The 27508-nt window shown below is 43.3% G+C and overlaps 2 protein-coding genes and 1 long non-coding RNA gene across 4 annotated transcripts in view; 1 reads left to right on the top strand and 2 right to left on the bottom strand.

The window, feature by feature from the left end:
- Positions 1-299: 299 nt before the first annotated feature.
- On the bottom strand, positions 300-9222 carry LOC120816026 (uncharacterized). The gene is made up of 7 exons (XM_040171242.2): positions 9024-9222; positions 6046-7128; positions 5262-5476; positions 4747-4941; positions 3755-4299; positions 3507-3598; positions 300-2976 (listed from the first exon to the last, which is right to left on the bottom strand). Exons 1-7 carry the CDS (start codon positions 9153-9155, stop codon positions 2884-2886), a joined length of 2355 nt encoding a protein of 784 aa, XP_040027176.2. The 5' UTR covers positions 9156-9222; the 3' UTR covers positions 300-2883.
- Positions 9223-13852: 4630 nt separating this feature from the next.
- Positions 13853-19581, bottom strand: LOC144405467 (uncharacterized). The gene is made up of 3 exons (XR_013467072.1): positions 19303-19581; positions 15214-15299; positions 13853-14790 (listed from the first exon to the last, which is right to left on the bottom strand). It is a non-coding gene; the product is annotated as an uncharacterized LOC144405467 (long non-coding RNA).
- agla (amylo-alpha-1, 6-glucosidase, 4-alpha-glucanotransferase a) overlaps positions 18669-27508 on the top strand; it is a 26046-nt gene continuing 17206 nt past the window's right edge. For both annotated transcript variants that reach the window (XM_040171240.2, XM_040171241.2), the window contains exons 1-7: positions 18669-18832; positions 21195-21320; positions 23213-23423; positions 23958-24127; positions 24582-24785; positions 26112-26293; positions 27071-27182. In XM_040171240.2, coding sequence (XP_040027174.2) covers positions 21233-21320; positions 23213-23423; positions 23958-24127; positions 24582-24785; positions 26112-26293; positions 27071-27182 — 967 coding nt within the window. In that variant the 5' untranslated portion in view covers positions 18669-18832; positions 21195-21232. The remainder of the gene's footprint in view (positions 18833-21194; positions 21321-23212; positions 23424-23957; positions 24128-24581; positions 24786-26111; positions 26294-27070; positions 27183-27508) is intronic.

Raw genomic sequence — 27508 nt, 5'->3', positions numbered from 1 at the left:
TTATGAATGCCGTCTCAACCTGGAAGGAACATGTATGTTTATAGTCTCTATTTCAGCAAACCTCAACCTATGGACGTATATGTTTAAACAAGGAGTAGCCTAGATATTCTCTGTCTGAATAATGCTTTGCCTCTGTATTCAAATGATTTGTCATTTCTATAAAGATGCTGGAAAGTGATCCCGTTAAGCTTCACACATCTCTATATGGTGACGGGTAGAAAGTGTTGCATTCAGGAACTTCAGGAAGTTGGTGTCTGACCGCCAACATGTTGCTGAAAGAGAAACCGGCCGTGACCACATTGCAGGTTTCAGAAGTTACGTTTTATTGAAGATGTCATCACAAGACCTTTCATTTGGCAACAATAAATGAATGAAACGCAAGGCAAATAAACTAAGAAAAGAACAGAACCTGAATAAATGATGCTCGGCTCGTGAGGAAAAGCTGTTTCTAGGAGCCGTACGGAATATTCTGTCACACAGTGTATTCACAAATGCACATCCTTCTTAAAACTACAGTTATAAAGTATCAGTTCAGCTGTCCCACTAAATTGGATGCAGACCAGGTATATATATATATATATATATATATCTACTGTGCCTTCATACAGAAAAGCTAACGCAGCAACACCATGACATGCAAACAACGCTGGCATGGTACGTCAAAATGATGTTAAATATGGGCCTTGAATAACAAGTTCAAGGATTGTGTGAAAATAATAGCGAAACGATGTAACAATGTAACAACGTACCAACCCCATCTGACGTAACTCGAGTGTGCAAGAAAACACACAAAGCCAATATTTACTGATGCTCATGTCCTTCTGCTGCCAACACAATATTATAGTATATAGTTTTTCCGTTTCCTCACATTGCCACTGGGTGTGGTGTGGTGAGATGGGGCAGAAACAGCCAGTGTGAAGAGTGGACGCACTGTAACCGACTTCTTTCACATGCAATACAGCACATTTCAAGAACATCCAAACCTCTGCAAATTGATTGCAGAAAGTATAGATCGTAGCCCCGTCAGATGTTTGGACACATCTTCAGGCTGCACAGGGACTCACAGCTGAAATGCACTTTATTAGCGGATGGAGAGTTTATTCCTTAACACAGTGTTACATCACATCGATGCTCAGAGCACAATCAGAATATATTCATAAAAACTCACTAGCATTCTACTCGCCTGGTATTATTCGCAACCTGGCAGGTGAAGTCTCTTATTTCTGAGTTGACTTGAATGCACCTGTAATAGACAGTTGAGTTCATCAGGAACCCAGTGAGCTCCTTCTGGAGCTACAAAATAAGGAGGAAGAATTTCTATTTATGTACGATGTATTGAAGATGGATTATTATTATTATCACGCACACACACTCCACAGAAAAGATCCATCTAAAAAACATCGCAGACCTTCAATTCATGCAGCCATTCTGACACAATATATTATGAACCTTTTAGAAATAAAAGCTTTAAGGATTCATAAGCTTGTCCCGATTCAATAAATATATGCAGCACAAATTCAATAAAACAATTCTCTTTTTAGGAATCAAAACATGACATAAAATATGTAAAAGTCTTCACTAGACTGGATTAGAATCTCTGTTTTAGAAGTGCTTCAGTTATATTGCTTGAACATCACAGCCACGGACAGTTATATAGCAATAACAACAGTGTGCGCATAAAACCTTTGGGCTACAAATGTGGAATTGACAGCTTTTTTTAAAGCCATGTGAATACTCGAGTTAATTATATAATTTTGAAATACCGCTAAAGTAACAAAGTAACTATACCTCTGTTAGCTGTAAGCTAATTGAGCCACCGGCTCCGTCCCTGTGGCTCTACCGTTTTTCATCATCTCACAACCAAACCAAAGGCCACGATGAGCAGCCAATCAGAGGCGGAGTAGGGCGGGTCATAACAAGGGGAAAGAATGTGCCAGTTTCCATTCTTACATTTCCATAAAAAATGATTTTCCATAAAATAGGACAGTTTTTTTATACTTGAATAAGTGTTTTGCCTTTGTGGAAAAGAGATGATGTGCGAAATGGATGATGGATTCATTTTTTGTCTTTCTGTGTGTGTGTGTGTGTGTGTGTGTGTGTGTGTGTGTGTGTGTGTGTGTGTGTGTGTGTGTGTGTGTGTGTGTGTGTGTGTGTGCTGTTCTCAGCGGCTTAAGGCAGTGATTTTTTCAGTCTGAGTTGGCACTTAAATGCTATGAATTGTCATTTGTAAAGAACATGCTAAATCATTTTTGAATGTCACTTCTCAAACCCCTACGCAGCTACAATACGGTAAAATATACGCTGTATATGTTCATCACATCAAAAATATAGGGACTAAATTCATACTTTATCTAAAATTAAAATGCAACTGCCAAGACCTTTTTCATAGTCATACAACTCAATGCATATCTGTTTGCCATCATTTATAAATAGCTCGAAATCAAATTGTGTTACTGGTAATAATAAATATTGTGTTTCTAAAGTTTACATAGAAGTCTGCATGACATGTCAAAAACAGTGGTGGTACTATGACTGCGGTTAGTATTGTGAATGAGTCAATGAAGTTATTATCTATAATAAACAATGTCCTACGTGTGGCATTGTGTCCCAATGTTTCACAGATCATGCAGCAGACCAGTTTGAGTTTGAAAGCAGGACCTTTTCAGACGTTCAAGCATTAAGGAAAGCCAAACCTTACTCTTTGAAACAAAGCTGTTGGACAGGACCATTCCTCTTCTCACAGGACGTCCCGCAGACAGCACATCTGTGACCCACGGGTTCAAGCCACACCTTTTCAAAGACCTTACAGTACACCGTGTGACTTTTCTGGAGAGAAGCAGGAAGGAACGGAGGCGTCGGATCTCATTGTGGGCTTTGAAATGGTCACTCCTTCTTCTGATTGGCTAATAGGGAGGCCTCCCATCGCTGCGCCATGGCGTTCGGTCGCTTCGGCGTCAGAGAGAGGGATGAGGGGAACTGGAGGGAGGGGAAGATTCAGCTGAACCACTGGAGCATGATGAGTGGATGGATTATAGGATGGATGGAGCCAAGTGAATAAACAAAGGACGGGATGGTTGGAGGAATCGTTAGACGCACAAATGCAAGTGATGGTTAGACGACAAAATGAATGATGAAAGAATGTGTTTGTTAAAATGTAAAGGATTTCATCATTAATCAGTCCAACTGATTAACAAATCAAAGTTCACAATTAATAAACGTAACAAATGAATGAAAGAGTGGAGGAAGAAATCAATTATCCATCAGAGAAATTGAAAAAATGTCATGCTATGTACTGACACATGAAACACATCGTCATTATAGTGCATTGGGGACCTCACTGGTGTACTGTATGTGCGTGTACTGTAGTACAAGTACAGTGTGTACCATGTACCATCATCACCAATATCAAATATCAATATATCAAATCAATAGATCGATGCAGACTGTTTTTCAGCAGGTGGTGTTTGTGTGCGTGTGTGTATGTGCGTGTGTGTGTGTAAGCAAACCTTGTGGTCACAAGACATGCTGGATCTTTCCATTTTGCGGGTCCTGGAGGGGGACGAAGGAGAGGACACACATCTATCTAGGACCTCTGGCACTGGAATAAATACCAAGGGAAGAAAATGCTCTTATTACATTGTAATGTCGTGCTACATATTCAGTATTGACTTGTGTTAAACTGTTATTAGACTCTGACGCCATTGACCGTAACAGTAGATGTTTGTAGGACGTTCCTGATCCCTCGTATGCGTACCGTTGTAGCTGATGTTATCGCTCAGGCCAGGAGACACCAGCACGGTGTCGTACCTCTCTCTCCCTCTCCTCCACTCCTCCTCCCTCCTCCTCCTCCACATCTCCTCCCGCTGCCTCCTCCATTCCTCCTCCCTCTGCCTCACCATGCGGATCTCCCGCTCCACCAGCGATTGGCTGCTGATTGAGCGTAGCTTAAAGAACGGATTGGACGAGAAGGTGCTCTCCTGGGTCTCCGCGGACACGGGGGCGGAGCTTAGACAGAATTCGGATGCGCTGCGAATGATCACGTTAGAGGTCTCAACGACGATGACGTTGGCGGAGGGCACAGCATCCTGGCTAAGCGGCCAATCGGTGGCGGAGGAGAGTAAGAGGTTTCTGGAGGTGGAGCCGGAGCAGCCGGGCTCCAGGATAATGACATTATTGGCCGTCATCTCATGGTAGACAGATCGGGGAAGAGAAGAGGAAGGGGAAGGGGAGATGGACAGTGTAGGAGTGCGGCACGCTGGAGGTCTGGGGGGAGATCGTCCGCTCTGCCCGGTGGAGGCTCTGCAACAGAATAGCAGAAAGAGAAGCATGTGAAACAAGGTCCGTTTGGCTCAGTTTACCCGATCACAGAAAAAAGCTGTACTGAACCCTCAAAGGCAGACAAAGGAATGCTGCTCGGTACTACTCGGGACTATGAGTGTAGTAGAAAACCTCTCGAAGCCGCTCCAACTCAACCTGTTCCAGGTTTCAGGGGGCATTTATGGTCATGCTGAAGCTTCACACCCTGGACACAACCTACAGAGCGCTCACCAGCGTCAGGAAGAGCCCCTTCCCTCAGGCCGTCAGACCCCACCTCGCACTACTACCACCTGCACTCATTCCAGATCGATTGTATGTACACGTATTGTGTCATATTCCACGTATGTATAAGCGTACATGGCGAATATTATATTATATATAACATTATATATAATTGTGTTTGTGAAAGCCCTGTTCGTGTTGCCGTACCTGGGTACGGTGAGGCCCTGTGTGACCCCCCCCCTCTCTCTCCGGTGGCATTCCTCCCTCTCCAGAGTCCGGCGGATCTCTCTCTCCACTGCACTCTCCGGCTCCTCCAGGCCCGAGTCCTCCGAGCCGGGGGACAGGGTGGAGGACAGGGTGGAGGACAGCGTGGGCTCCATGGCCGCTGCAGGATGGATCTCCCTTTGAGAGGACAGGAGGAAACCCAACTTAAGTTAAGAAAAAAGTTTAAGGACAATTCAAAATGTCCTTGTTAAACATACCAACATTTCTCCACTGCGTCTCTCATTTAAATATTTATCCACTTATTCCAGCACTTCAATGATATCAGCATTGCTCTTCATGAGTAGATACAGAATGTGGTCGCTTCTGCAAAGACCCCCATATACTATCACACAAGGTGAATAAGAGCCTCCTAACATCTAACGAGGAAAACAGGCCGCCGCCCCCGCCTGAGGGGAACCACTGCAGTATGAAAATAGACCGGCTGCCGTGTTTCCCACCTGTGTTTGAGTCGGGGGCTGCGAGTGGGCGGGTACAGGGAGCTGTGGGTGCCCTGGAAGCTCCCCTGAGCTCTGAGGCCTGGTTTGGGGGTTGGCTGACCTTTGACCTCCTCCTCCATCTTCCTCCACTGCTGTCGGGCCAACAGAAAGTCCACATGCTCAGTGGAGACGTTTCCACTGTGGGCCTCTTCTTGGACACAGAGATCCACGGGAGCCTGAGTGAGGAGCAGCGGCGCATTACGTCAGTACAGAAGATCATTTGAATATTCACGCAGAACGGCTGATTGTTTTATCAGGTGCGCTATAGATGTTCACGGGGAAAAGGAGAATCTGAAAATACAAAGCAAATATTGGAGGATTCATATATGCTGCTGATGTGTGTGTAGCATCATGTGGTCCGTTATCAGACGTTGTCCCCGGTGGCCACAAGGGGCAGCAGCTCACTACACGAGGTAAAGAACTGAGACGCCATTTGTTTCATTTCACAGGCGAAGGCTTACATTTAATCCACCCGTCTCTCAGGGCACAGGTATTCAACCTAATTCATTTAAGAACTGAAGTGCAAAAAAAGAAAAGAAAAAAACACACTGATTTTTAAATTGTATATATAATAATATCATATTCATATCCACGTATTGCCAACTCCACATACAGGTCACACTGGTAATATATATATATATATATATATATATATATATATATATATATATATACAATAGCTAATGGACAAGGCATGACGGATAAGATCATGGCCTCTGTGTTAATGAAAGAGGTGACGTCCTACCTTTCTGTCAGGCTCTGTGGAGCTGCCCGTGGAGCTGACAGAAGGTGTGCGTGGAAATAGATCTCTCCTGGACGTCATCTGCTCTTCATCATCCACGTGTCTGCTCCCCTCCTCCTCCTCCTCCTCCTCCTCCTCCTCCTCCTCCTCCTCCTCCTCCCTTTGGTCCTGTGTTTCACTCGCTTCTTCTGCCTCAAACTGTTCTTCGGCTCTCCCCTTATCGGCTCCTCCTCCCTCCTCTTCCTTGCTCTCTCCTTCACAGGTGGTATTGTGAATTCCTCCGCCTGCTTCTTCCTGGTTGGTGACATCACAGCGTGCAAAGCTAGCCCACTGGCCGTCCCCTGCGTCGCTGTCCGAGTACACACTAGCCAGCTCAGCTTGGGGGAAGCCTGTGTGCTGGACGTCACCGAGGTCATCTCTTTCGCCAATGTTGTGACCTAAGGCCTCTTGCAACATGGCCTCCATGGGCTGCTCTGAGGGACATGAGGGGACCATCAGGGGCTCTGATGATGAAAGACGCTCCGGGCTGCAAGAGATGAGGAGGAGCTTTGACGGAGCATCATTACTCATCTCGCCCACTGTCTCTCCTATGCATTCATCCTCTTCTTTTTCACCTCCTCTTCCTCCATCTTCCCTCACTGTAGCTCCACTTCCTTCTTCCTTTCCTTCTGTTTCCCCTCTTTCTCCATCTTCTACCTTATCTCCTCCTCTACCCGTGCCCTGTCCACTTTCATCTCCTTTATCATTCCCATTTCGCTCTCCGATTGCAAACACAAGGTAATCACACTCATCTGCATCCCTGACGACATTTTCTTTCCCTGCAGCCTCTTCTTCGTCCTGCTCGTCCCCGATTGGCTGCTTCAGCCCATGGACCTCTGTGTAATGGTGCTCCTCCGCTTCCTGGTCGCCCCAAAGGCTTTGCCCCGAGTTTTCACTATCCGTGTGTGTTGCCGGTGGAGATGAACTGCTCTCCATGGTAACTGGATCTGATGGCTGTCCTGGACGGGCGGAGTCGTTATAGTTATCGTTGTCGGGGTTACCATCGGTTAGCTCAGCTGGCGTCCTCCTTAGCCCAGCTGTTGCTCTCTGTGAACACAAACACTTTTGTATTGATTTTAAACAACACTAACACTTGCCTTCCACCTTCTGGTGGAAGCTAAGGGGTTTAGCCCTGAAGTTAGCATCATCTTCTGGCTCACTTGTCGTGGACGGACTTTTAAAGTAGACAAGCTAATCTCATTTAAGTGGCAATGTGTTCCTCTGAGTGGAAACAGCAATAAGAACCTTTTTTGTAAATCAATAAAGCGCTGACAGAAACAACACAAACAACTGTATGACCCTTTAGATGAAATGACATACAATAAACACGCGACTGAAGTGCGTATAAAAACTCAAGCCTTCGTGTTGTTACCATGGTGTCATCGCGTTGGCTGTGAGTGGGTAGGTAGATTATTATGGTCTGTTGTTCCAGGCATGTGCTGGTGGCAGGCGAGAGCTGCTGCCATGGTAACACCAAGTGTAGCTGCAGAGGCAGGCAAGCTGCTAAAGGCGAATACATGTCACTAAGAATTCCATTCAGATGGATGTCATTTCACATCTCGATATCAATATATCGGTCAATAGATCAATTATCTAGGAATAATCACATGATAACAGTTTCTAGTAAAAATCACAGAGAGAAAAACATAAATGAATATCGCCAGCTGTGCACCAACATCCGTGTGACCAAAAGCATCAGATTAAGGAAATTGTTTTATTTAAGTGAGTTTTATCTGACTTGTTATGTTATTAACAATTTAGATGACAGAATTCTATATCACAATGTGTCGACAAACAATTGTATCTTACATGGAGGTCTTTAGCTGCATTAAATATACTTTTATTGAGAAAGTTTAAAAACTACCAACAGATAATATTGTAAAATTGCTGTATATGCTTGCTAACCTAAAAATATTAATAAACACAAGACCCCTAAAATGTGCCGTCTTAAACTTAAACACTAAATTTGAGCCTCTTTGAAAAGATTGCTAACGCCTCTGCTTCAGTGACACACACACACACACACACACACACACACACACCCTGAACTCAGCTCAATAGGTATTCCATTTAAAGTTTATTATGCCCATTTATTGAACACTTGTGGCATCCTAAATGACACAGACTTATATTCCTCCCTCTCATATGACCGCCACAATATGCCCCTGAAATTGGTCTCCATTGCTCATTATAACACTAAATAATAATCATCTGCATGTTCAGACACCACAGCACAGTTTAACGTTACACACGGATGAAAGCTCCAGTGCTGACGAGCAGATATTGAGAGCGTCAAACATTCCCCGGGAGGATTAGTGACATAGATGCTTCTGTCTTCAGTCAATTTATTCTAATTATAGCCTTTTTCACAGAAGTCTCAACGAGTGGGGGAAGGATGCAGAGTTTTAGTTGCTCAGCAGCTCATAATCTAATTCCTGTTTGACCTTGGACCTCTATGACGACACAACTTCTATTTGAGTTAAATACACATATGAAATCAAGTTCATGCACTGAACAACTGCCTGTAAAGTGAACCAACATCCAGCATCAGAGCTCTTGCTGGCCCCCATGAACAGCTGGAGACGGGAGAGGCCTCCTGTGATGGAGGATCACAGCTTTACGCAGCATGTGTGGAAGAAGGTGCGCATGCTGAAAGCTCGTGTTTCATTTTGTTCTATTCTCCTCCATATTCATCCATCGCGGTTCCGTTCTCACCATTCTAGTCCCCGCAACGCGTTCGCCTCTCAGCTGACTGTGTTATATAAGGCAGCATCCTAAGAGCGGCACCGCACCGAAACCGTACGCGGACGCCAAAAACACCGGGATCCGATTGCAGCTGCGGCTTAAAGCCACGGCCGTCGCGCGCGCGCGCGCTCCCTGATCTAGAGAGGAGAAGGCGCGCGGGCGGCGCGTGCGAAAGACGTCGCGCGTCGTTCACCTACCAGCAGCTTCCAGCACAGCAGCCAGAACGAGATCATCTCCAGGCGGCCGCGCCGCGCGCACTCCTCCCCGCCGCGCCCCGACGGCAGCGCCAGCAGCCAGGCGGCCGCCCGCCGGCGCGGGGACGGACGCATGCAACGCGTGTGAGGGCGGGGGGGGGGGGGGGGGAGAGAGAGAGAGAGAGAGGGAGGAAGGATGTATCGACCTGCGCCGGTGAACTAGAGCAGAAGAGATAAATCTGTATTGGCAGACTGGTGTTCATCTCCTCTCTCTCTCTCTCTCTCTCTCTCTCTCTCTCTCTCTCTCTCTCTCTCTCTCTCTCTCTCTGGAGATGTAACGTTCACTAAATTTACCAGTATTTCAGGAATAGACAGGGAGGGTTCCGCCCCTTCCGGTGTCGCCGATGGGACCGTATTTTGGAAAAAGTATGTCCAGTTTCATTGATCCATGAATTACCCACATGACGCAGGTTAATAGTAAAAGATGATCTTGCATGTAAAATAAAGTCCTACTATGTCCTAAATTTGTTATCATCTGTTTCTCTACCCACACAATGTGGTCTAACCAACAACACCTTGACTTGGGCCAAGGCCGGGATGTGACCCGTTGTAGGATGCCTACATTCTGGATTGAAACGTACATATTCGCTCGATTTGAATTGTCGAATTTGCTTTGGAAGGTTCCTAACCGAGTGAAATGACCCGGAAGGCTCATTGTGGAAGGCCACGATAAGAGCTGTTTGATATATACTGAGGAAAGGAGGCTACTTTAGCGTAGGAACCACTGGACCATCCATCCAAAAAGGAAAGGAGATTATTCCATCCCACAAATTGCTTTCTGCGGCAATATTTAAATAGTAACGTATTATTCGGCCCTTCACAAGAAATAACAATCATGACTGAGAAACGCAGATCATGTGAGTAACCCTTATGAATAACTCATTTATAATAAAGTAATACTTGAAACCTGGTCGTTTGTGTCGTCTGCATGACTCAGCTCTGTAAGAACTCATGAAGGCGTCTAAGATGCTTCTTTGTGGTCCGTCTTTGGAGACACTGTAGTTTGTCCGCTGCAGACTGACGTCACTGACTTGCGTCTCACGTTGCATCAGAACTACGCAGCTTCTTAGTGGAAGTGGAGTCGATTCCCTAAAATCTGCAGCGGTCTTTTCCCAACAGAATAGAACTTAGGGGATCATGTTTTTGACAGTTATGCAACGATGTAAAATGCACCACACGGGTCAAACAGGATCCAATAGCCATTTGTCTGTCGTGCCGACTACCGTACGTTCGGGTCTCTTCATTAGTTTGGAAACACTAAGATGAAAAAACATGTGTTTTACTTCCGGTTGTGTCTTGAACCGTCTAGTTTGATGTCCAAACTAAGGTCAGGAACACAAACGTTTCCATAACACAGAATTCATCAGAGAAGATCCGATGGAAAGTCAACAGAGGTCCTTTGTTGTGGTAGACACAAACATTATAAAACAGATTAAAAGAACTGCGTTGTAACCAAAGTCCAGGAGTGAAGTGGGTCAAGCAAGGAAACGTGGATCTCTGACTTATGTCTAAGAACTTGTTTAGTCACGTGATGTACCAAAGATACTTTTGTTTATTATTTATCACCCCAAACTAGGATTTCTTCTTTCCAAATCCAAATGAAATGGTTGCCTAAACTGAAAGATGTCTCTGCCTGGTGGGATGATATTCAAGCTCACTACGTACATAGTTTGACTCAGGATGTCAAACATCGACTGACTGTTATGTCATTTGTGTGTCTGTGCGAGTGAGGGAAGGTTCCAGTGACTGTGCAGCAGATCACATCTGGCAGCACACACACACACACACACAGTCACCCTGCACGAGGCCTACAGATTAGAGAGGGATTCAGACAGACAGATGGATGAACAGGACGAGAGGGAGACGTCACTCGTGGGAAGCAAACCACAGATTTGCCCGTCAGTTGGGAAATCAAATCAAACCAATCAGGATTCTTGATGTAATGACTTTTAATCTGATGACAATCTGCTGCTAACGCTTAAAGAATGATTAACCTTTATTTTATATATGACAGTAATGCTACATGCTACAGTGCAGGGTGGCATCATGTGGAAGCATCTTACTGATGACCCTGAATAGTGAAGCTAGTGCATCCAGCTCATTGTGTCACTGAATCCTTTGATTTATTCATTGAGACGATGCACGTGGAGACGAGTGATTCAAAACGTAAGGCAAGTTCTATTGTTGATGGTTGCTATGAAAGTACTTTCTACTGAAAGACAGATAAGAAAGTTAGTTAAAGTGAGAATAGATTTATAACTGAGGTCTGAAAAGGGAAGAAGAAGAGAAAAAACAACAACGGGTGCATAGAGATTTAAAGAAATAAATGAAAATATATATAACATAATCCAAATACGCGCTATATGCTATGACCAGTGTGTGTCCACGCATCATGTCCTATCGGAGATCACTGACTTGATGGGATTCCCTTTTTAATCAGCCATATGTGGTTGTAATCCTACTTTTATGTGACGTGTCCAAATGCCTCTATTGGATTTGTCCTACAGTGTAAATCATTACATGCTTTTCGCTTGACTAGTAGATGAAATACAAGGTCACAGTCAGATGACACTGTGCGCCATGCCAGACACACACACACACACACACACACACACACACACTCTTTAACTCAGAACCTCAACAGTGTGTCCTGTATTCCACACTCAATCAATCCACATACGGGGCAACATGATGCATGTTTTTACGCCTCGGGTTTGGAGATAAACGGCATCCTACTTTGTATCACATGCTGTCATCTTGTCATAATGGAGCAAACTCACTTCTTCATAATATTCGGATGTTTTGCATTAATAAATATAATAGTAATCAACCATAGATGTAGACAATACAACGTGTCACGGCTGGCTGAACCCATCAACATGATCACGCGTCTCTGCTTGTCCGTCCTTCAGCGTGTTCTGGAAAGTCTTTCCCACGATGCATTCTGGACTGAACAATGTCCAAAGCACAGTGAGTCCCAGCTGTGTCCTTAGTGCTGGACCGCCTCACTCTGACAGGAACACACGCTACTGAACATTATTGATAGACGAAGCGATTATTGATTAATGGATAGACTGTTCATGCTGCTTCCTAATCAAAGAAACATGTTTGTGCTGGTACCTGTTATAAATAAATACGTAAATAAAAATGTACACTTGCCTGTTACAATGTGTTTAACTTGTTTTCAGTCTAGATAACACATGAATACCCCGGCAGTGGCAAATAGCTGTGGTTTCATATTTGATTCATGGCTAATTTGAGATTCACAATACATATTTCAGCTGCTATTGTGTAAAGGGAACACTACTGTTAAAAACATCGTGTTTGTTTATAGTGTTTATAGTAAAAGTGTGCAATGTACTACTTTGCAATTCATTATTGAATTTTGCAAATGTGTGAATAATTGTGATGTTTAATCGTTTTACAATATAATACATATACACATATTAAATATATAATATATATTAATAATAATAATAATATATAAATATATATGGAAGCAATTTAGGCGTGTGGGAACGTCATTCTGTACATCTTTAATAAGGATTATTAATCAAAACGGCAACAAGGAATCTAGAGAGAAACCTTTTCTCGGTTTTGACGGACTGAAAACTCCAACTGTTGTTAAATGAAGTTGTTTCTCAGGTGGGTCAGAAGTTTGAGGACGGGACGAGCTTCAACATGACAGACAGCGAGTAGTAGTAACAGCACCAGACGAACTGCAGCTGTCAGTAGTTTTGTCCTTAATGTGTGTTGGGTTTAGGTTAGACAAACATATGAAGACTTTTCCATAATGAACAACTTGATGAGAATTCCATTACCTTCATCAAATACACAACAGATTGTGTTATTGTTGCATTCAGCCAGACACCATAACTCCACCGCTGAGCCACACAACACAAGAGATCACTTTTTCATTCCTATTCCGTTTAATGTGCTTCAGAGGCCTCAGGAAAGCGTTAAAGTTGAGCCTAAGCACTGAAAGCAGGAGGAGAGCGGTAGCGTCTTACCTGCTGCTCCAGCGGTTCAGCTGGTGTGACGTCCACTGGGATCACTGGGATCACTGGGATCACTGGGATCACTGGGATCACTGGGATCACTGGGAGCTCGCGTTCTCCTCCTACAGCGTTGTAGCTCTCTCCTCTCTTATATTACTGCTGTCTTTACCCTTTACATCACCCTCTCTCCCTCCCTCCCTCTCTCACATCTCAGGGCCAGCGGGGTGCATATTGAGTGTGTGTGTGGGCAGCAGCCAATCACAAAACAGCAGCTTTAGCGGCATTTGCAACACACAAATGTTCAGCCTCACAATCTCGCACTTATTATAGGACGGAGGCAGGAAAACACAGTACATCGCTCTCTCACGCACACACACACACACACACACACACACACACACACATGAGGAAAGCACATCTGTCATCTGCGACCGTCTTATCCAACCTTTCGGGGGATTAGTGGGCTGTTGCATTTATTCTCTTTGCACAGAAACACTTGATAACCTCCTACACGCTCGCTCTCTTCCTGCAATCGTTGTTGCTTTATTGAGATATTGTGTGCGTGTGACGTCTGCAGCGTGGAGAACCTGCGGTTTGTGATGACACACTGATTCACACGTTATGTTGAGTTAACAATGTTACTGCTGCACAGTGCAATGTGATGTCACTTAATAATTCAGAATGACAACACAAGCCTCGGGACACTGGTCACATAATAGTAAAACAAACAAATAGATGAATGATCCTTAAATAAATGAGCATAAATGTTGTATGATCATTTATAGTTAATGTTTATTGAACAACAGAACTTTACATTCATGTAAGTGCCGGGTAATACTACATGTACTGTATACTTATATCTATATTAGAATTAGACTTATCCTAGTGAGTCTGCCTCTAGTGTGTTTCTTCTGTAAAATAAGGAATTGTTTTTACTGTTAAAGTAATGCCAAGGTCTGGTGACAGTCATTTTGAATGTTATATAAACTGAACAATACATTTGGAATAATATTGTAGCATTAACATCATTTTACCCTCTTCTCTCCCTCACTTTATACCCTCTCACCTCCAGATGCCGAACAGCGCCGACTAGTGTTCAGAATTTCTATCCCTTTTAACATAGAATACTAAAGACGAATACTAAATATGTGTAGACACAATACTTCATGATTCCCAATTGCATTCTTACAATACTGCCTCATAAACCACATTGATAGTTTTTTACTTCCGAGACAGCGTCAGCCACTTGGACTAGGATATCACGTGCAGCAGTATTTGTTCACAGCATTGTGTAGTTACTAACACAACACCGATTGCATACTAAGTGACCTTTTAAAATGATCATCTTCTTGGAAGTGAGTTTCTATGCCATTAAATGTCAGCTACAGAAGACAGCAGACCCATTAGATCCCCACAGCTTCCCAGAGCAGAGGCAGTCAAGAGAGAGACTTTACAACAACCCCTGAAACGAAAAGAAAGGTATAAGTAACAAACAAAGTCCAGTATTTAACCAGAAAAGGTCCCATTAAAGGCAAAGGCCACACAGATGTTTCAACCATTCTCCATTAAATAAAGGTCCTGTGAGCAGAGGAGCCCTGCTCCACACCTCCCTCACAGTGCTGCCGTATAGATGTCCGTCCACACGGGGGCGCTGCCGGAGTTCGTAAACTTGCGTGCAGGAAATAATTTTGTGTGATTTTGTGGTGAATCCCCTGAAAGACATTAAAGCCAAAATGCTTGTTAATACTCTTTTATTTGTTCATGCAGGTTTTTTGGATCTGTTTTTAATTGTTTCATAACCTATTTAAAGTTCTCTGTAGTGACATTAAAAGCAATCGATAACATACTGGGAAATAGCTTAGCACGAAGTCTGACAACAGGGAATCAGCTGGCGTGGATTAATAGATTGTGACTTCCAGCATTTGACCAGAGGAAGACGCAAAATACTAATCGGACCCCTAACAAGAGACAAGAAGCTCCAAAAGCACCAAACACCTAATGATGACTATGTGTCAGTTAGCAATGACACTGATCCACTTCCAGAATACGGAGGCTCATGCCTACCTAGCGACTGTGTTCTGATTCGTCAACGATGCTGCTGGTCAAACAAACAACAGAAGAAGCAGGATCATTACCTGTGTGAGTCAGGTGATGGTCTCCATCATTGAATCCAAGAGAACACAAGAACACAGCAGCACAGGGACGGACGGATACCTGCGTGCTGCACAATAACAAACACACACGACAAAATAATCAATAACTGAGGCAACAATGCTCTCTGCTGGTAATATATGAATATAACAGCAGTACTGTAAAAATATGTCTTTTGTTACAACCGGCTGGGAAGCCGCAACATAAAGGGGAACAACAACGTCATGGTAGAGGCAAAACCCCAAAGGGGACAGTTTATTGTGACACAGGACCAGCATAAGGTGCAACTCGAACCCTGAGACCAGGGTCTGCTGGCAGGCAGAGGAGAGAGAGCGAGGGCGGAGCAAGCAGGCGCTTATATAGGTGAAGGCCACACCTTCATCCAGGTGCCCTCAATCACTCACCGGGGAGCAGCACCTAGGACTCACACACACACATGGACATAGCATTATGCTCTATGGTGGGGCCCCTTTGGGTTTATTTGGTCTCTGTAGCATTGTCCTGTCTGGGACCTGCCCATATTAGAACCTTAACCCCTAGTATGTTTTCACTCCATGAACCAGGTGGCAATAGGGGCCATCTCCCTATTCAATATGTATTTGTCTTCTTTGATTAGCTGCCATTTAATGGGAAATAGAACCTTCCGTCTGAATCTCCCCTGATCATTGAATCGCTAGTCTGGTCCAGTGAGTTTGTTTTCCTAAAGCTGGACAAATTCATTCTGTCAGTGTTCAAATGTGGCAATGAGGTACTTTTGTGCTTTCCTGCCAGACGATCTATATGGCAAAAGGGAATGTTCTTCACCGTGTTGTGTGATATTTTGAGCATGATGCATGATGTCTGATATTTTTTCTGGGTTGTAATTTTTTTGAGGGAAATGCAAGAGAAGATCAGCTTGTCTTTCACGTCAGCTCCTTCAAGGTTAAAGAATGAAGAAGGATTTAAGGATGAATATTAATTTATTTTTGGGTCATGATTAAGGGTAGTTGGTTATACAGTTGTTAACAGTGTGTTTCAATGTTGTATTGTGACCAAAAAAACCTTGGGAGTCAGGTAAAGTTTCATAGTGTGTTGGGTAGGGCCACTAACCGTATTTGACGAGCTTGACAGCAAGATTGTTTTGCTCAGTTTGAACGTAGTCAGAATCCGTTGAATTTAAAATGATTAATTTAGGATCTGTGAGTAAATATTTTACCGATAAATGAAACCATTAAAAGTCAAACCATTTTGTCTGGGCCCATGGTGGTCATAGACAGGAAGAAGCACTGAAGGTGTATAATAGGGAGATGGAGTCTTGTTGGATTCTTGTTTCACTCTTTTTATATTGAAAAATATATATATTACACTCACAGAACCAGGCAGGATGGCAGGTGATGTAGTAGGTGGTGTACAGGAGAAGGTGTCTGACTGAGGCAGGTGGAGAGTAACACCATGCTGATGGATAAGTGGTCGAGGCAGCTTCACCCAAGATACATTGTAATGAGCAGCTACTCTCACACTGGAAAATATACGCAGACCGGTATTGGATATATTTGGTTGATACCTTTGGCCAGAAACCCCATGAGTGAAGTAAGGTCCAACTCTCACTCCATAGCGACGAATGCAAATCAGGTGACGAGCTTCTCAGAAAAGGCTGAAGGTACACGGTTCGGCAGAGTCTTTGGTTTTGGAAAATATTCGGATTTTTCGCAATGTACTTTGCAGTTACACAGCAGTATGACGCTTTAAACCTCTTTCAACTTGTATCTGAGCCAACTAGACATAATTTGAAATTTCCGTCATCTGCCACACTGATCGATATTATTCTCACCAACACTCCACCAAACTACTGATTTGAGTGACCACTGTGCCATTGCATGCGTCCGCTCCGACCTCTCTGTCAAACGTCCACAGGTGATTGTGAGGGGCCTCCAGCTCTAGAGCATTAATCTCCCATTGGCTGAACCCTACTGACTCCTCACGCGGCTCTTCAGAGCGGTTTAGTTGTTAGGTCAAATTATGATAATTCAAAGTATAAAGTGACAGTGTTTGTGACACAAAAAATAGGAACTGTTTTACAGCTGTTATAGTTATTTTTTATCATTGTGTTTGTAAAATGTCTGATGTTTGTCCCCAGCTTGTCACATGACCTGTTATTCCAAAATATGGTTGCTATTCCAAAGTTGATGCGCAGCGCAGCTCTGATCTCAAGGAGTTGTTTGCAAATGATTCCAGCAGTTTTTTTGGTTAAGCAGCCCTTAAAAATCTCAATAATTTTAACGAGACCGTCAATGAAACAACAGATCATAAAACTTTTTGAAGCAACCTTGAACTTTAATCATTTCAAATGGTTCAAATGGGTGCAACTCTGCATCTATAAGTCTGAATATATAAAATATATCAGAAAATGACTCTACGTCTCTCAGTAAACAGTGTGAGTTTGCAAATTAGGGTATGCTTAAAGCATGGATGTTTTGGATTGACAAGTCACCACCAGGACCCTTTATAGCATCTCTGTTATTAGGTCAGTCCTCCGCAATTAAAATATGGTTACATTTGTTTAATGGTTGCAATAAAATTTTAGGGGAAGATTTTAGGGGTTTAAGTAGAATTTCAATGTTTTCAAGTACAGAGGGAATTCAATAAGATTTTTTGCCTCACTGACTATGAAAGCAAAAAAATGTTAAAACAATATTTGTTGGTATAAAATGCACACTCATTTTATGATGTATATATTGATGAGACCGCAAACAGGTTTTGATCAAATCACATTTGTAGTGAGTAACATAATCACACAAATGGCTTTCCCATTTGTTTTCCCCTGAACACAGAATATACAGTCAAATGTAATACTTGTGTAAAGTTTTTTGAGTTACACTTTGTTAATTCATTGTGTCCCTATATTTCTAATGAACAGGGGTGGTAAGTAATTTCCAAGAAAAAGTTGTATAAACTCTATTCAAATAAAAGAGCCCATTCCATATTTTCATATGATATTTGCATTGACTCCATCCATGTCAATGTATGACCTAATCTGGACATTGCGTTGCTAGCCATTTCTCTTGTGGTGCAGACCTTGTCTGCCCAGCAGCTGCACTGCAGTGCCACCTTATGTAACTACTGTGTCTGTGTGTGTGCCTACGTGCAGCGTGTGTGTGTCTGGTGAAGCTCGCGCAACAAAAATTATGCAATACAGTGTGTATTTAGGCAGTAATATCCTACTGGTGTAAATGCACAATATTAAATTTTTTGTGGGGGGATAAAACACAGACACACACACTGTCGCAATCCTGCAGAGTAGACTATATCCACTAAAAAAGGTCTACATACAAGTGCCCGCTGAAGTGCACATAAAGCAAAATAAAAGACTGACTGAAGCTACAGCTTTCTGTAGCCATGTATGCAATTCTCACGTATATTAAGTGATCAGTGAACACATTTCTTTGCTTAAAAAAAATACATGAAATTGTATTCAGACCATTTTACTTTGGTAGTTACGGTAAAGACAGCCGGCCTGCAGGCCACGCCCCCTTCGTTCACTCACTGTCCATACAAGAAAGACAGAGCTGTCCCACTCGAAGCTGTCCTCCTGTTGCTGTGACCCAACCAAGACACAACCGACAGGTGGGATACAATATATATCCGAACTGTTGTTTGGATTCTTGTGCAAGATGGTCGTATTATTGAGTTTATACAAGTTGGATACCAGCTGGAGCTAGCAGAGACTTAGCATGTTAGCTAACGGTAGCTGGTGTAAGTTTGACGTTAGCTGGCTGTCATAACGTTAGTTACACTATCAACCTACACGTTCACGACGGCTACCTTGCGCTTTGTAATTCGACATCCTTCTGTTGTTTATAGACAACTAATGTTCATAGCAATTTACTATTTTGCACAACATGAAAAGCGTTTCTTTTCGACTATGATTCATTAAATAGCCTCCGCTTCGCATTACTTTGCTCTTACGGGCACCGCCCACTACGGGACGGTGCAGAAGCATGAAGCACCAAACGACCCACAAGTTGCGTTGTGTTATTAGAACAAGGCTCTTGAGGGAACGTGTGGGCATGCCGAATTATTAGGAGGTTACTTACCATTAACTTGGTGTCTAGTATGATATTTGATGGTGAATAACGGTGTGCCAGTAGCCGAGTCCACATTAAATAGCCGCTCTTTTGAATGGAATTTTGAGTCCAACCACAAACGTGCACATTGGCTTTGCAGATTCCCGTATCACCGAGATGAATAATATCCAGCGGCATCTTGATGCTGCACGCCTGTATGTGTCCGTCAGTCCGTGTTGGTTTGTTGTACAGTGTTTTATAAATAGCCGGTGTGACATTACCGGCTGGAGTCGTGACCTTGTTGTTATCGGACCGCAGCACTGCGCAGACTCGGAGGGGTTCATTGACTGCGGATGCATGGACCTGCTCCAACGTCCAGAATATGATCAGTGCCTACTAGTTTTTAGTACTTTAATCTTCATCCTTGAAAATCCCTTTGCACACTGAAGGGAGACAGTTAATTGTATTATCTGGACATGATCCCAGAGTCCAAGAAGCTATAATAGTTCGGGGGGAATGATCTATCAAGCTCTTTAGCTGGAATAAGAATAGTAATAGCACACATTAGAAACAATTGATTTCATAACATGTATTTACAGGTAGCAACAACGGTATAGTTTTCTGTGCATCTTTATTGGTGGAAGTGTAATACAAAAGTAATCTTGAAATACAAGTACCACAAAAGTGTACTTCATAAATGCAGACCCGGAGGAATATATGTTGTTACTCTCCATCACTGAAAATGGTTGTTAGTTTATTTATTTTCTTAATTTGCCATTGCGGTACATTGATTTCAGTCGCACAGGATCAGTAATGTCATAAGCAGGTAATTATATAAAGTAGGCTTATGTCATTTTAATAAAATAAGTCTGGGTCTTCTAGTATTAAAATTGCTATCATGCCAGATGTTTTACAGGTCATCATTGGCAGTTGCAAGTTGTAAGTTGAAATGGACATTTAAAAGCCAAAGTGCAGCAGCTCCTGTGCAGACTTCATGCTATCTAAAGGATTCCGACTACCTGGCTCGTGTTGTGTTACAACAGTTTGCACACATCTCACAGCTTGACCATCTCACTGAAGATGATTATTTAACATGTGATGGCTTCTCCTGATATTTGGTGAACCTGGACGTGCTCTTCATGTTCGTCGTGTACTTGTTGTGTGGTTTCGCACTGTGAGCGGCTCAATGTGGTCCGTGCATTAAGCGTTTGAGATTCACAAACGTCCTCCCTTGACTTGTTCAATGACCATTTGTCTGATTGCTGCAGACGTACTTTGGTCACATGTTTCATGGCCCCTTTTGGAGCTCAAGTGGCTTAAAAAGCATATTGAAGCATATTGATCGGATGTCTAACTGCCGGACCTGTGATAGCTGTTGATAGCGTGCAATGAACTTTCTATCACAGCCTCTTCTCTTATTGTTGTGTAACTCTGCTTGTTACTTCAGTTTCTTTGTTTAGAGGTATTGACAGTTTTTTGTGTCACCCATTTGTCCGTTTATAGTTAGCGGTTGTCTTACTGGCTCAATTGTCTTTGCTCAACATATTGCACAAAAGGTAAGGTCCTCTTTTGCATGCCTGCAGCCACAAGCTGAATGTGAACTCAATAGTAGGAGAAAGGATTGCAAAGGATTCTAGGTTAATTGAATAGGAAAATAAACCCCAATTGTATTCAACTCTTTTTATCTAAAACATTCGACCCATTAGGAACAATTAAGCTGAGGTCTACTCTATTTACTGTGCATACTTCTTTTCAATTTACAGGCTACTTTTGGCACTTCTTTATGGGAGTAATATGAGGACGTGTATCGTTTGGGGACTATATCCAACTGTTCAGAAACTACAAAAACTTGGTTTAATGGTTAGGAAAAGTGTTTAGTGTTAAGTAAATGATTGTATTCTGGTATTTGTCCCTCGTTCCAGGAGGCCTGGGATCATTTCACTCGAGAGATCTTCTCATTATGTTGCCACAGCACCTGAAGCAGATCAGAGTCCTGATGCTCAACGACAAGGAGAACTCCGAGAGGACCTTGTTCCGACTCGAACAAGGTAACGCTTCGTTACTTAATGCCTCAATGTGTGCTCAGTTGTTAACTAGGATCTATGTTTATTTCCTTACAGTCATTAAGTGGTGCACATAACCAACTGCAAATTGCAAATTGTTGAAATTCTATATTAGGGATGTAAATAGATGCTTCTTTAAGTATTCAAATCAAAAAGCTTAATCCCAGTGAAACAGCAGTTGATACATTTATACATCTAACCTGAGGGTAGGATGAGCCAACAAAGCGATTTAATGCTTTTAGGAGAATAAAAAGTAGAAAAGTACCATCTTGCAGGACTCTCAATCCCACGTTCAATCCCATGTTCAAGTCCTTTTATTTTGTACACCCCAAAATCACTAAACACAAATTTGCCTCAGAGGGCTTTACAGTCTGTACACATGCGACATGTTGATCCCAATTGGCCGGTCGGTGCTTGGCATGGCAGCTCTGTCACCAGCGGCGTGTGAGTGAGGCTCTGAATGAGTTCATGAGAGGCAAAATGAGCTTTGTCCGATAAGGTAGGAAGGGGCTTAATACATTTTTGTTCCATTACTGGAACAAGTAGCTTCCTACCAAAGCACCCCAGCTTGGTTTCTTCCCTTTTTTCCCTCTTGTAAGGGTTTTTTCATTTTTTGGGGAGTTTTTCCTGTGCCGATGGTGGGTTTCAGGGCAGAGGATGTTGTATGTGTACAGACTGTAAAGCCCTCTGAGGCAAATTTGTAATTTGCGATAATGGGCTATACAAAATAAAATGACTTGACTTGACTTGACTTGACTTGACTTGCACGTGCCTCGTAACCCGCGGCTCAATGTGTTGGACACTTAGCAGTCAGCTACAGTAGCCGTGTGAATGAGGTGAATGCTAGTTACTGATGGGCAGGGGGCTTCGTGTGTGAATGGGTGTAAATGGATACATGAAGTGTTAAACAGCTTTGAGTGGTCGGAAGATAAAACGCGCTATCCAACTACATTGCATTTACCATGTTGGTCAGTTTGGATGACAAGTCTTGTTTTTATTAAAAAAGTAAAATAATTCCAAAAAAAATATCGACATCCAGTAGCAATAATGAACAGTGTGTGTAGCTGCGTGTGTACGTGTGTGTTTGTTGGTAGAAGTTTAGCATTTGACATTTACAGCGCTCGGAACCTGAGAGGGATTTGGGGGCTGGCTGTTAGACTGGACTATGTATAGACGTCCCTTTAAGGTCATCTCTGAAGGACAAAGAATCTGATTTTGTTTTGGCTTTGAGGATTTCTGTAGTATTCCTTTTGTTGATCTGTAAGCTGCAGAGCAGTGTCGTATGTTCTAGAAGAACTACGTCAGGCCTCCCGAAATCAAATGGACACAGTCGACTGCAATATGGGGCATACTGCTGCACATTAGGCGTATGATGCCAAAACTGACAGGAACATCACCATGTTTGCCTCAGACTGCCCCTTCAGCAGCAGCCTGTAATAATCCTGAAAGAGTCAATAACTAAATCTAAGATGAATTCTTTCAGCTACAAAAATCACATACGCATTAGAAGTGGGTGAGACACTCTTTTTCCAAAATGGATTTTGCACACACATTTCAGGTCAGCACACAACGGCAGGAGAAGGAAGATGCATCTCATTGCCGCCGTCCACGAGCTTCCTGCTTCTGCTTTTGGCCCAACAGGTGCTCAAAGATGAAGCCAGCACATGAGGCCACTTGAGACTAAAGGCTAAAGGAGCGTCTTGATCCTCACTGACCTTTTTCAATGGAGTTTAGTTTTGTAACACCGACGTAAAACCTGGATATACATTTCAAGCCATTTGGCAAATCGCTAATAAACCAAATTATTTCAACATTCCAGTTTATTTTTCACGGTGGCCATGTGTAGAAATTCATCAAACGCATTTCTGCCTCCACAGGTTTTGAGCTCCAGTTCCGCCTGGGTCCGACCCTTCAGGGGAGGAGGGTGGTGGTTCACACCAACTATCCGCTAGAAGGACAGCCATTCAGGAGGAACCACTTCCGTGTTCTGGAGTGGGGTTTCCCAACAGGAGGGGACGATGACTCTGATAAGTTCTGCACTCTGGACCTCACGATCGCCGGCTCCTACCAGTACTACTTTGGATATGGGTAAGACCATAATACACTCGTTTTACAGTTTCGCACTCCACGAGTTCAAATGTGATTTCAGGTAGAAATATTTTGCTCCTACTCCCCCAATTATTTGGAGTCTAGATCTTTCTGAAACAGTATCAAGGTCTTTTTTTCCTGCTCTTAATTAAGTTAAAGCACTTCTTTGTGTGAAAATCCTGAATGTAATCAGGAGCACGACAGACAAAAATAATTGTCATCTTAAAAGCATTTTTCTGTTCTCCCATAACTTAATTGTTGATTTTGCACTGTTTTGCTCTTTGCTTTTTGTAAAACTGGTTTGAGGTTTGAAGTTTGTTGTATGTACTTCCTACCAGTTTTGTGTGTGTGTGTGTGTGTGTGTGTGTGTGTGTGTGGTGTCTGTGTGCAACCCAGTCTAATGATATGATCTGGGACCTCTTACGGTAAGTGTTTGATTGTGTGAGTGTCGACTGCATGATACTATTTTGTGTAGTTGCGAGCTGGTAATGAAACACGTTTTAATCCTTTTTTATTTCCAATTGGTTCCCACAGGGACACAGAGCGGTCAGGAGGAGGATACATAGTAGTCGACCCAGTCCTTCATATTGGAGCAGACAATCACATCCTCCCATTGGACTGCATCACCATCCAGACGTACCTGTCCAAATGTCTGGGGCACCTTGACGATTGGCCGGACAGACTGAGCGTAGCCAAGGAGTCAGGTGTGTGTTGTGTTGTGTTGCACTTGTTTTGTGTTATTATGCTAGTGCCAATAGAAAGTTACTGAATGAGAAACAAGATTTACAAAAATGCTTGTGAACCTCCACCTGAACCTGAGAGGCCATCCGAGGTCACAAAACCATATTGTTCTTTACAGGAAGTTACTTTAGTTTTCCTTTTCCCCCACATGGCTGAAGTGCAATGAGTCGTTACCGATGTGGTGTGTTTGGCTGCAGCGACTGCACTAGAGAGAGAAGTGGTACTCGAGCCTGGTCAGGGTCACAAGGAAGCTTCAGCCAATGCAGAGGATCTCTATCAGCATAGAGAGATGGATCTACTATAAGCCATCTCACCCTACTTCATAGCGTATAGCAGACCCATTATCATTAATAGTAGTCATTTTAAACGCTATGCTGCAGTTTTGTTGATGACCTTGTGTGTGGGTTTCTCTCAAAGGGTACAACATGATCCACTTCACGCCTCTGCAAACTCTGGGAGAGTCCAGGTCCTGTTACTCTCTGGCAGACCAGCTGAACTTTAACCCCGAGTTCAGTCCTGACAGTCAGAGCTACAGCTGGGAAGATGTGGGGGCTCTGGTGAAGAAGTTAAAGAAAGAATGGAACATGCTGTGTATTACAGATGTGGTCTATAATCATACTGGTGAGTGTATTTACGTGTGTGTGTGCGCGTGTGTGCGTGTGTGCGTGTGCGTGTGTGCGTGTGTGCGTGTGTGCGTGTGTGCGTGTGTGCGTGTGTGCGTGTGTGCGTGTGTGTGTGTGTGTGTGTGTGTGTGCGCGTGCGTGCGTGCGTGCGTGCGTGCGTGCGTGCGTGCGTGCGTGCGTGCGTGCGTGCGTGCGTGCGTGCGTGCGTGCGTGTGAGATCAGTGTTGAGTGGAGACACGACTGAAAGACATTAGAAGAATATTTCAAGATGTCAAAGTGCTTCTGCGTAATTCCTTCATCAGGGCCAATCCATAAAACAGAAATAAGAACATTTTTAGTAACAATAGCAGTAGAAATACGTTCATCAATCGTAGTAATAGTAGTATTTTAGTACTACTGGGAGGGAGAGAGAGATTACAAGAACAATTGTTGGAATGCTTAAGAAGAAGAGGAGGAATTCAAGATCTATATATAGATTTATCTCACCGGCCACTTTATTATTTAGTTCCTGTTGCCTTTCTATCATCTCCAACCAGTCTGCCCGTTCTCCTCTGACCTCTCACACCAACAAGGCACTTTGTCCACACACCTGCTGCTCACTGGATATCTCCTCTTTTTGGACCATTCTGTGTGAACCCTAGAGATGGTTGTGCATCAAAAAAATCCCAGTAGATCAGCAGTTTGTGACGTACTCAGACCAGACCGTCTGGAACCAACAACCATCCACGTTGAAGTCGCTTAAATCCCCTTTCTTCCCCATTCTGAGGCTCACGTTGAACCGCAGCAAGCGTCTTCAGGTCTACATGCCGGAACGCATTGAGTTGCAGCCACGTGATTGGCTGATTAGCAATTTGTGTTAACAAACACAAACAGGAAGCCAAGTGAAAGGACACTACAGATCTGAAATAGGAGCTTGTGTGCTCTCAAGTGTCATCTCCCCCTCCCAGCAAAGGTCGACCGTAAAGTGAACCTGAGTAAAAGGTTAAACCATGACTTTGTGGTGCCGGTCCATCTTTAGATCCAGACAAAGGCTTCTTCATGATCTGCTGTTCAACACATCGTGTGCTGTGATTATGTACTAGGATTAAGCTAATAATAAGATCAGTTTTCACTTTTTTGGTAAAGTTCAAGAAAAACCATATTGAATTGGTTCAATTCATTTGGAGTATTGTCTTTTTCAATAGTTACACTAACTATTAACATTTCCTCAGCATGATTCCTTTCTTCACTGTTTCAAACATGCGTTCCAGCGTTCTTCATCTTTTATTTTAATACTGACTAACTTTTGGTGATTTGAGAGTTTTTTTTCTGGTTTTCTTTCCAGCTGCTAACAGTGTGTGGATCAAAGAACATCCTGAGTGTGGGTACAACCTGGTGAACTCGCCTCACCTGAGACCAGCCTGGGTCTTGGATAGAGCCATCTGCCATTTAACCACCAGAGTAGCAGAGGGACGCTACGAGGCTAAGGGACTTCCAGCTGATATTACCAATGAGCGCCATCTGAACGTGAGTACGCTGCACAGCTGCACAGCTGCACGCCCTACGGGAAGAGCAGACACGGCTGTTGTTTCATGGCTGTGTTGTAGTGAATCTATCAGTACTAACATCTGGTCACGTGCTTGGGACGTAAAAAAGAACCCAGAAAAGTGAATTTGTCAGTTAAAAGATTAATTTCATTTACAGCTCAAATGTGGTTCCCCAGTGAATCTACACAAACAAACAGTTCATCTGTGTTGGCAACCACCAAATGTATTGTGTGTTTAAAATGATTTCATTTAGTTACTTGTGCTTTGCAAATGAAGCAATTAACTAGCTGTAGAATGGAAATTATGTCTCAATATTCAATACATTGTTCCACTCAAAGTCTCGGCAGCTGCTCTTACGTGTTGGTCAATGCATAAGTTGTCTTCATAACTTAACCAGCACACCGTAAATGTCAATCTACACCCCGATCATCTGAGTGAGCTGTCCGTCAATGTGTCCCAGGACACCAATCACAGACACCACTTGAAGAATGTGGCCACTTGCAGCCACATGTTAGGACGGCCTGACGAGGGCCCACAGGGGGACGTCTTATCCTCAAATTCAAAGAGGGAACCCAGATGTATATGTAACTGTTATTACTTGTATTCCACTCCTGTTACCGGCTGTGTAAGAAGGGAGAGACGTGGCTGTGTTCTCTTTTCACTGTACCTTCACTCGGATGCAGTGGTGTGGAATCTGGTAGCAAGCACACACAGCTGTCTCTGTCTCTGTCTGTCTCCGTCTCTGTCTGTCTCTCAGGCCATCCGTAGTGTGCTGTGGCAGGACGTGTATCCTCAGATCAAGCTGTGGGAGTTCTACCAGCTCAAAGTGGACAACACTGTTGAGCAGTTCAGGATCCTCCTACTCAATGGTTGGTACAGTCCGTTAGTGAACTGCGCTCCTTTTAATGAATACCTGTATTTCTGGTATAATGCAAGACGTAGCTGCCAGTCTTGAGTAGAAAACTTTGCCACAATAAGGAATGTCCATTTTAGTCCCATCAAGATAACTTCTGTTTTGTCCGAGTTTAACATCAGAAAGTTGCTGGTCACCCAGGTTTTGATGTCCTTGAGACATTCTTGAAGTCTAACGCGCTGGCCGGTCTCGTCTGGCTTGATTGACCGATACTTTGAGTTTTGTCTCCATAAACAATGGGAGTTCATGCAGTGTTTTCTAATAACATTCCCTAAAGGAAGC

The sequence above is a fragment of the Gasterosteus aculeatus genome, chromosome 3, assembly GCF_964276395.1.
Source record: "Gasterosteus aculeatus chromosome 3, fGasAcu3.hap1.1, whole genome shotgun sequence".
NCBI classification, from domain to species: Eukaryota; Metazoa; Chordata; class Actinopteri; order Perciformes; family Gasterosteidae; genus Gasterosteus; species Gasterosteus aculeatus.
The sequence above is the reverse complement of the archived record's forward strand: the minus strand, read 5'-3'. Positions and strand labels throughout refer to the sequence as shown.